We start from the raw sequence: 9,583 nt of genomic DNA on the forward strand, positions 1-9,583 counted from the left end.
ATTTTTTGTTCAGCTTTTCTGTGGTTTGTTGGTAAACAAACTTCATGAGTTCCGCATAGTTGCATAGCCTACATAGCCAAAATGGCTGAATCGGGAATTCGTTATTCGGGAACACCTCCTGAATATATACCCACCTTGCATTGGAAGGTGATTTGACATCTACCAAACAAATCGATGCATCACCAAAAAAAATCAGTTTACGAACGCTCCGTAATATTTGAAACAAAGGAGTTATGCTTTGAGATAAAAAAAACAACTTTGAGTTAATGAATTTATTTTTATTTGTGAAGTGAAAAGTTATTTGAAATAAAGGAAAACGGGATAGAAAAACAAAGGAATTATTATTTGTCCCAGAATCAAAGATAGTATTATTACCGGCGTGTTTTTAAATTGATTTTTTCTATCGAAGTGATTTTTTTTTATCGATGCTGGCGTTCGTAAATCATAAACAAAATGCAAAAGTATTGGAGAGTGATTTGACATCTACGAAAACAATCGATCGACTGATGCATCAACCAAAAAAATCAATTCACGAACATGCCGTAAGCTTCGTTCAGCGACTAAATAATGAAAGGAAAATTTCTTGTCCTAAATTTTATGTATGCCAATTTTAATATTCTGTTCTTAATGCCAATTTTAATATTTTGATTAAACTATAAGCGTTATATAGAACTTAAAAAAAATATTTTGGAACAAATTAGACTTTTTTTGTCACTCACTAGGAGTGGGCCGGGGGGAGGGGGTGTCGGTTTTATCAAAATAATTCAAATTTCAGTTAATTGGAACAAGTCGCACTAATGCTTGTTTGCAACATTTGGACGCTCTGATTTCACAAAATAAAAAAAATTGAGTTATTCAAGATCGAAAACATGAAGAAATATAATATAATAAAATTATGGAATTATACATTCTACCACCTTCTATACAGTTTTATTTTTGTTCTTTCAACTGTTGAAGTTTCGGAATATTTATTAAATTTTTAAATTGATAAAACTTTAAACTTTTTCCCTTCTGAATTTTCAACAAAATCTGAACGGCTTGTGTTTATTTTCAGTGTTTTCACCATCTCTCATCTCCCATCGGCGCTGATGATTGTTGACCTAAAGCTGTTGAGCCAATCAGTGTCCTTTTGTTTTGCTCCGAACTTTCTCATCAGGACGCGCAGTGTGATTTTGCGCGCTCAATTTTTTAGAACCGAATTGCGGATCGGACCGGACCGAACATTGTACGGTTTTAATCAACACAGTAAAACCACTGACCATAGTTGAACAGTTGTGATTCCTTTCAAGTTAGAATAATTACAATTTTTAAATTTTTACACCCCCAGGAAAAAAAAAAGATGAACACCAAACGTAAACCCTTCCAGAAGCCGGCGGAGACTTCCGGTTTCCCAAAAAAGATGCGGTAAGCTTAAATTTTTAAATCTAGAGGATTCTTTTAACGTAAAAAAATGTTGCATTTATAGCCCTGGTGGCGACGATGATGAGGAGGAGTTCGAGAGTTACTTCGAGGCCGAGTTGGCCGGGATGGACGCTGAGGAAGGCGCCGATCAGGCATTGATCGGTCAGGGTCCGGAAGCGGAGAATACCTGTGCCAAATGGAGTCGTCCGCAGCCTAGGGATTACGATCCGGAAGTGGATGCGTTGATATTTCAACAGGTTGATATCGACAACTATATTGGGCAACCTTTGCCGGGCATGCCGGGGGCCCAGATTGGACCAGTTCCGGTGATGCGAATGTTTGGGATTACACAGGAAGGAAACTCGGTGTGTGCCCATGTGCACGGGTTCACGCCGTATCTGTACATAGCTGCTCCGAAGAACTTTGAAAAGCGACATTTGGGAGAGTTTCGACAGGCGCTGGACAAGGCGGTGTTGAATGACATGAGATCGAATAAGGAGAACGTGCAGGAGGCGGTTTTAGACGTTGAGATGGTTGAGAGGCAGTCCATCATGGGGTACAACGGGGAGGATAAGTTTTGGTTCATAAAGATTACGATGGCTTTACCGCGATTGTTGGCGGCCGCCAAGCGCTTGATGGAAAGGGAAATCATCATGGAGTCGATGAATTTCCAGGACTGTCGAGTGTACGAAAGCAACATTGATTTTGATATCCGTTTTATGGTCGATACAGGGGTGGTTGGATGCAGTTGGATTGAATGTCCGACGGGGACATGGAGGATGAGGAAAAAAGGAGGAACTCCGGCCCCTGAAACGCGTTGCCAGATCGAGATAGATGTGGCCTACAACAGGTTTATTGCTCATGAACCGGAAGGCGAATGGAGCAAAGTGGCTCCTTTAAGGATTCTCAGTTTCGATATTGAATGTGCTGGCAGGAAGGGCATTTTTCCGGAACCGCAGCATGATCCAGTAATTCAGATCGCTAACATGGTAATCCGTCAGGGAGATCAGGAACCGTTTCTGAGGAATGTGTTCACTTTGAAGTCTTGTGCACCGATTGTTGGTTCGCAGGTTTTGAGCTATGACTCTGAACAGCAACTGTTGGACAAATGGGCATCGTTTGTGCGAGAACTGGATCCAGATATTCTAACGGGATACAACATCAACAATTTCGACATACCCTATCTGCTGAATCGGGCCAGCCATTTGAAGGTTAAAAATTTTGAATATCTTGGCAGAGTTACGAATATAAGATCAGTCATTAAAGAAACCGTCATTCAATCCAAACAAATGGGTCGTCGAGAGAATAAATCCGTAAATTTTGAAGGTCGTGTCCCGTTTGATTTGTTGTTTGTTCTGTTGCGAGATTACAAACTACGTTCTTATACGCTGAACGCTGTGAGTTACCACTTTTTGCAGGAACAAAAGGAAGATGTCCATCACAGTATTATTACGGATCTGCAGAATGAAAGTGAGCAAACACGAAGACGATTGGCCATGTATTGTTTGAAGGACGCCTATCTACCTCTTCGTCTGTTGAACAAGTTGATGTGTATCGTAAACTACATGGAAATGGCTCGTGTAACGGGCGTTCCACTGTCATGTCTTTTGACGCGAGGTCAGCAGATCAAAGTTATGAGTCAGCTGCTCAGAAAATCGAAAGCTTCCGGTTATCTGATCCCTTCCTATCAAAGCTCCGGTTCCGACGAACAATACGAGGGTGCCACGGTTATCGAACCGAAGCGTGGCTACTATGCGGATCCTATTTCTACCCTCGATTTTGCCTCCCTATATCCCAGTATCATGATGGCTCACAATCTTTGCTACACGACTCTCCTGCAGCCAGGAACTAAAGACAAATTAGGTCTCACAGACGATCAGATCACCCGTACACCAGCCAACAATACCTTCGTAAAGTCTTCGGTAAGAAAAGGACTCCTGCCGGAAATTCTTGAATCGCTTCTGGGCGCTCGTAAACGAGCCAAAGCTGATTTGAAAGTCGAATCCGATCCTTTCAAACGCTCGGTCTTGGATGGTCGTCAGCTAGCTCTGAAGATATCTGCCAATTCCGTGTACGGTTTCACGGGAGCCCAAGTTGGAAAGCTACCATGTCTGGAGATTTCCGGATCCGTAACGGCCTACGGCAGAACTATGATTGAACAAACCAAACAGGAGGTCGAGCAGAAATACACTGTAGAAAATGGATATGAAAACGATGCAGTTGTTATTTATGGTGATACCGATTCCGTGATGGTTAATTTCGGCGTAAAATCTCTGGAACGCAGCATGGAACTTGGTCGTGAGGCGGCTGAATACGTAAGCGCCAAATTCGTTAAACCCATTAAACTAGAATTCGAAAAAGTGTACTATCCCTACTTACTTATCAATAAGAAACGTTACGCGGGCTTATACTTCACCCGTGCCGATAAATACGACAAAATGGACTGCAAGGGTATCGAAACTGTCCGTCGAGATAACTCCCCGCTTGTGGCCAATCTCATGAACTCCTGTTTGCAGAAACTTCTCATCGATCGCAACCCAGACGGTGCAGTAGAACACGCCAAACAAGTTATCGCCGATCTGCTCTGTAATCGCATAGACATTTCCCAGCTGGTCATTACCAAAGAACTGGCAAAAGCCGATTACGCCGCCAAGCAAGCTCACGTGGAACTGGCCGCCAAAATGAAGAAGCGCGATCCTGGCAGCGCCCCAAAACTTGGAGATCGTGTCCCTTACGTCATCATTACTGCAGCCAAAAACACCCCCGCTTACATGAAAGCCGAAGACCCAATTTACGTTCTGGAAAACTGTGTCCCAATCGATGCCAACTACTATCTCGAGAATCAACTTTCAAAACCTCTACTTAGAATCTTCGAACCCATTCTCGGCGAAAAAGCTGAATCCATCCTCCTAAGAGGAGACCACACCCGTACCCGTTCCGTCGTTACGTCAAAAGTTGGAGCCCTAGCAGCCTTCACCAAGAAACGGGACGCCTGCCTCGGCTGTAAGGCCCTGCTACCGGCCAACTACGAAGGTCAAGCGCTCTGTCAGCACTGCAAACCGAAGGAGGCGAATCTGTACCAGCACGAGCTGGAAACCCAGCGGAGTCTGGAGGAGCGCTTCTGTCGCCTGTGGACCCAGTGTCAGCGCTGTCAGGGTTCGCTGCACGAGGAAGTCATCTGCACCAGCCGGGATTGTCCGATTTTCTATATGCGCACCAAAATTAAGATGGAACTGGACACCCAGGAGAAGCGGGTCGCCCGATTCGGGGTACCCTCGTGGTAGAGGACTGATTTGTTTTTGTCGGTGAATTTCGCGTTAATATAAAATAGTTTTTGTTCCATTTCAATTCTTGTTATCTGTTGAATCCGAAATTTATGTTCGAATGTGTTCAAATTTGAAGTAATGATGATCTTGTAGGCACAGCAAACTCTTATGGCTATCAGTCTTAATGCGTTTGTTGATCATTTTAATAAAATTATCTTAAAACAAATTACCTAATATACTAGGTTTCATCCAAGGTTTACTCTGCAATTTAATGATTCTGCAAAATAAAAACCTTGTATTTATGTAGTTTCTGTAAGGCCTCTCCTTGAATATTGCAGTAAAAGGACTGATCACAGTGGAGGTCTTTTACCACGGCCCTATGCACCGGAGGATCGGCGCGGCATCATGAAGTAAGCCACAGGGTGCCGCCAACTGGGGTGCAAGTCACCTCAGCAGAGATCGGGTACCGAACCCTGTTGGTTGCTTTGGTGGCATGCAGACTGAGAAGGTGGCCCACACGCGTCTGTTCTCCAGGTCAGGGGCGACCCCAACAGCGTCCGTCTCGCAGCGAGCGGCTGAATTCATGAAATGCGGTTCCCGCCAGCTAAGTCCAAGATAACAGCACCATCACGGAATAGGTATTCGAGAGCCCAACGTGGCAATGTATATTGCTTTCATTAGTACCTTCTCGAGAAAATGTGTACTTCGTTTTGAGAATCTCTAGAAACTTCTAAATGTCTTCAGTTGACCCTAATATGGACACCGTTAGTGAAGACGAACTACTCGCGAGTCCGTGTGATGAAACAGCCAAACGTCCCGCCAAGTGTCCCTGTTGGCGGGACAAGAAAGTGTGTTCGTGTGATTCAATAGAGTTGAAATTATTAATACAGCGCATGGACGGAGCTGTTATCGACCAACGGTACTTGGATCGGGTATCTACAGAACTCGTTAGATCAATTCAAATGATTGCCGAAGCGATTTCCAGCCGAGATTCTACGGATCTCGGTTTCTATCGGGAATCGGATGGTACCATGCAGCCGAAATGGAAAGTCTTACATGGAAGTCCTTATCAAGCAACTATTTTTATAGTGACTTTAATTTTAAATTGAATTCTTATTCTGCTAAAAACTACAAAGTCTGAAGATTCACACATGTATCAGGTCATCACTTTCAAGGAAAACTGATTCTAGCGTTAATGTATATTTATATATTACTTTTAAGATAATTTAAATTAATGCGACAAGAATCTTCTATCAACCGTATGCTGCAAGCTTTGCACCCGGGTGTTCTTTTCTCTCGCAAAGCATGGTCGAACTGAGCAAAAAAGGATGAAAAATGCAAACTTAGGTTTCCCACAAGGATGCTTCGAACAATTGAATCGTTTTGTTTTCCAGTTTTCTCATCGCAAAACCAATAATCGTCACATAAACTAGCCAAAAATAAAATTAAACGTACGCTTACTGGAGTGCCTCGAAAAGTGGGGGGAACGGACCTTAAACAACTCACATTCGGGATAGAAAGTTTATAATCTTATGCACTTTAAGGTTCTGTGTAAAGTTTTGTTGCTGTTCTAGATTTCAGTTTTGTTGTTTTTTGTCTCTGTTTAAAGCCAACCCCGCGCTACAGCATTCCACCGTATTGGCCTTTGTGGTTGATCGTCGGAAAGTTCGTCGGAGTGGCATCGTCATCATCATATCTCTCATTGCGAACCTAGCTTAGTTCTAGTGACAGGAAGGTTGGGGCATTCTGGTTTGGGTTTTTTGATGGGGAGCTAAACTATTTCCGCGCCTGTAACGCGCTAGCCAGCCAATCCATTGCCTGGTCTAGTCCTTCGCCCTTGGTGGCCGACGTTTTGAAGATTTGGAACGTTCGGTTTTTGAGTGCTTCCAGTCCCAGGGCCTGGTGGACTTCTGCTACGCTCATGCAACCCTCCATGTCTTGTTTGTTCGCCAGCACCATCAGAATAGCGCCGGTTAGCTCGTCTTCCTGTTGGTGGAAAAATAACAAACTTTTAGGAACTCGAGAACTCAATAATAAAGTAGTTATTTTCTTGACATTGAATAAACGACCTTCAGAGCAAACGACTCAGCCGTTCAGCGAGATTATCTTAGCATGCCGCAACAGATTTCCTTATCTAAAAGCTTCACTCACCCTTAACATGTACAGCAGTTCATCTTTCGAAATGCCTATCCTATCCTTATCGGCTGAATCTACCACATAGATGATGGCGTCTGTGTTGCTGTAATAACATCGCCAGTAGGGCCTGAAACATACAGAAGGGAAACCATAGAAACTTTCCAATAATTGTTCCCGAAGATTCAGTCCACTTACCTTATGCTGGTTTGGCCACCTAAATCCCACACCTGAAACTTGAGGTTTTTGTATGTGACCTGCTCGACGTTGAATCCGATGGTCGGAATCGTAGTGACCACTTCACCGACCTGTAACCGGTACAGGATGGTAGTCTTCCCTGCACCGTCCAGACCTAGGATCAGAATTCGCATCTCCCGGTTCCCCAAAAGGCCACGAAAGTAGCTGAACAAGCCTCCTACGGATAAAACAGATATGCAGACGATAATTAGCCGAGCCGCGCTCATTCAATCGATCCACCGATTAAGCCAACGGTATTCCGAGCTCGCAACATATTATTTATTGTTGGCCCCAACTAACTCCCCCCCGAATGTATGGAAACATTACTCACCCATATTTTCCCTGTTTTGTTGTCACCGAAAGAATCCTTCACCTTCCGCTAAAAGCAATGTTTCTTTTCCTTTTTCCCCGAGCCCAGGGAAGCTAACCAAACGTTGAATCGAAGTAAGCTCCAAAGATTACGGTGATAAACGATGAAAATCGGAAAATATGAGGAAAAATTCTGGCCACTTTCGATATCTGCAGCATAAATTAGACGATTCGGCAGTCTGGCAGTTTTCGTACCGATTTGACAGTTTCGTTGACGTGTAAGAATCCCTATAAGAAATAAGTGCAACTGATCGTTCGAAATGTACTACCTTTTAGAGCTAGCCAGTTTCTGATACTCAAAATGGTAGGGTAATTGTTGGTTTTGATAAACCTGTTTTTGTTTATGGTTCAGTTTTGTGCTTTTTTTATTTATTTTTTTCTATTTTTGTTTTCCATTTTCGCTTTCAGTTTTCCATTTTCTTATTTCCATTATCCGCCTTTGGCATTCTGTTTTCCATTTTCTGTTTTTTTTCTTTTGTTTTTCTGTTGTTCTAATTTTCCGTTTTTCTGTTATTTCTGTTTTTCTGCTTTTCTGTATTTCTTTTTCGTGTGTTTCTGTTTTTTTTTTCTGTTTTTCTGCTATTCTGTTCTTCTGCTTTTCTGTTTTTTTGTTTTCCAGTTTTTTCTGTTTTTCTATTTATCTGTTTTTTTTGCTTTTCTGTTTTACTATTTTCTGTTTTTCTGTTTTTCAGATTTTCTGTTTTTCTGTTTTTTCGTTTTCTATTTCGCTATTCTATTTTCCTGTTATTCTGTTATTCTGTTTTTCTGCTTTTCTGCTTCTCTGTTTTCCTGTTTTTCTGTTTTTCTGTTTTTCTGTTTTTCTGTTTTTCGGTTTTTCTGTTTTTCTGTTTTTCTGTTTTTCTGTTTTTCTGTTTTTCTGTTTTTCTGTTTTTCTGTTTTTCTGTTTTTCTGTTTTTTCTGTTTTTCTGTTTTTCTGTTTTTCTGTTTTTCTGTTTTTCTGTTTTTCTGTTTTTCTGTTTTTCTGTTTTTCTGTTTTTCTGTTTTTCTGTTTTTCTGTTTTTCTGTTTTTCTGTTTTTCTGTTTTTCTATTTTTCGGTTTTTCTGTTTTTCTGTTTTTCTGTTTTTCTGTTTTTCTGTTTTTCTATTTTTCTGTTTTTCTGTTTTTCTGTTTTTCTGTTTTTCTGTTTTTCTGTTTCTCTGTTTTTCTGTTTTTCTGTATTTTCTGTTTTTTGTTTTTCTGTTTTTTGTTTTTCTGTTTTTCTGTTTTTCTGTTTTCCCCTTTTGTCTGTTTTTTGTGTTTCTTCGGTTTTCGGTTTTCTGATTTTTTTTCTGTTTTTCTGTTTTTCTGTTTTTCTGTTTTTCTGTTTTTCTGTTTTTCTGTTTTTCTGTTTTTCTGTTTTTCTGTTTTTCTGTTTTTCTGTTTTTCTGTTTTTCTGTTTTTCTGTTTTTCTGTTTTTCTGTTTTTCTGTTTTTCTGTTTTTCTGTTTTTCTGTTTTTCTGTTTTTCTGTTTTTCTGTTTTTCTGTTTTTCTGTTTTTCTGTTTTTCTGTTTTTCTGTTTTTCTGTTTTTCTGTTTTTCTGTTTTTCTGTTTTTCTGTTTTTCTGTTTTTCTGTTTTTCTGTTTTTCTGTTTTTCTGTTTTTCTGTTTTTCTGTTTTTCTGTTTTTCTGTTTTTCTGTTTTTCTGTTTTTCTGTTTTTCTGTTTTTCTGTTTTTCTGTTTTTCTGTTTTTCTGTTTTTCTGTTTTTCTGTTTTTCTGTTTTTCTGTTTTTCTGTTTTTCTGTTTTTCTGTTTTTCTGTTTTTCTGTTTTTCTGTTTTTCTGTTTTTCTGTTTTTCTGTTTTTCTGTTTTTCTGTTTTTCTGTTTTTCTGTTTTTCTGTTTTTCTGTTTTTCTGTTTTTCTGTTTTTCTGTTTTTCTGTTTTTCTGTTTTTCTGTTTTTCTGTTTTTCTGTTTTTCTGTTTTTCTGTTTTTCTGTTTTTCTGTTTTTCTGTTTTTCTGTTTTTCTGTTTTTCTGTTTTTCTGTTTTTCTGTTTTTCTGTTTTTCTGTTTTTCTGTTTTTCTGTTTTTCTGTTTTTCTGTTTTTCTGTTTTTCTGTTTTTCTGTTTTTCTGTTTTTCTGTTTTTCTGTTTTTCTGTTTTTCTGTTTTTCTGTTTTTCTGTTTTTCTGTTTTTCTGTTTTTCTGTTTTTCTGTTTTTCTGTTTTTCTGTTTTTCTGTTTT

General features: G+C 40.1%; 2 protein-coding genes across 2 annotated transcripts; one reads left to right on the top strand and one right to left on the bottom strand.

Annotated features, from left to right (window-relative positions):
• The first annotated feature begins 1,061 nt into the window (after window positions 1-1,061).
• On the top strand, window positions 1,062-4,738 carry LOC129747095 (DNA polymerase delta catalytic subunit). The gene is made up of 3 exons (XM_055741111.1): window positions 1,062-1,225; window positions 1,328-1,404; window positions 1,466-4,738. The coding sequence occupies exons 2-3, from the start codon at window positions 1,340-1,342 to the stop codon at window positions 4,683-4,685; spliced, it is 3,285 nt and encodes a 1,094-aa protein (XP_055597086.1). The 5' UTR covers window positions 1,062-1,225; window positions 1,328-1,339; the 3' UTR covers window positions 4,686-4,738.
• A 1,121-nt stretch (window positions 4,739-5,859) lies between these two features.
• Window positions 5,860-7,653, bottom strand: LOC129745590 (ADP-ribosylation factor-like protein 1). The gene is made up of 4 exons (XM_055738746.1): window positions 7,369-7,653; window positions 6,999-7,215; window positions 6,819-6,930; window positions 5,860-6,653 (listed from the first exon to the last, which is right to left on the bottom strand). The coding sequence occupies exons 1-4, from the start codon at window positions 7,370-7,372 to the stop codon at window positions 6,444-6,446; spliced, it is 543 nt and encodes a 180-aa protein (XP_055594721.1). The 5' UTR covers window positions 7,373-7,653; the 3' UTR covers window positions 5,860-6,443.
• Window positions 7,654-9,583: the final 1,930 nt, after the last annotated feature.

Source organism: Uranotaenia lowii, chromosome 2 (genome assembly GCF_029784155.1).
Source record: "Uranotaenia lowii strain MFRU-FL chromosome 2, ASM2978415v1, whole genome shotgun sequence".
Lineage (NCBI taxonomy): Eukaryota > Metazoa > Arthropoda > Insecta > Diptera > Culicidae > Uranotaenia > Uranotaenia lowii.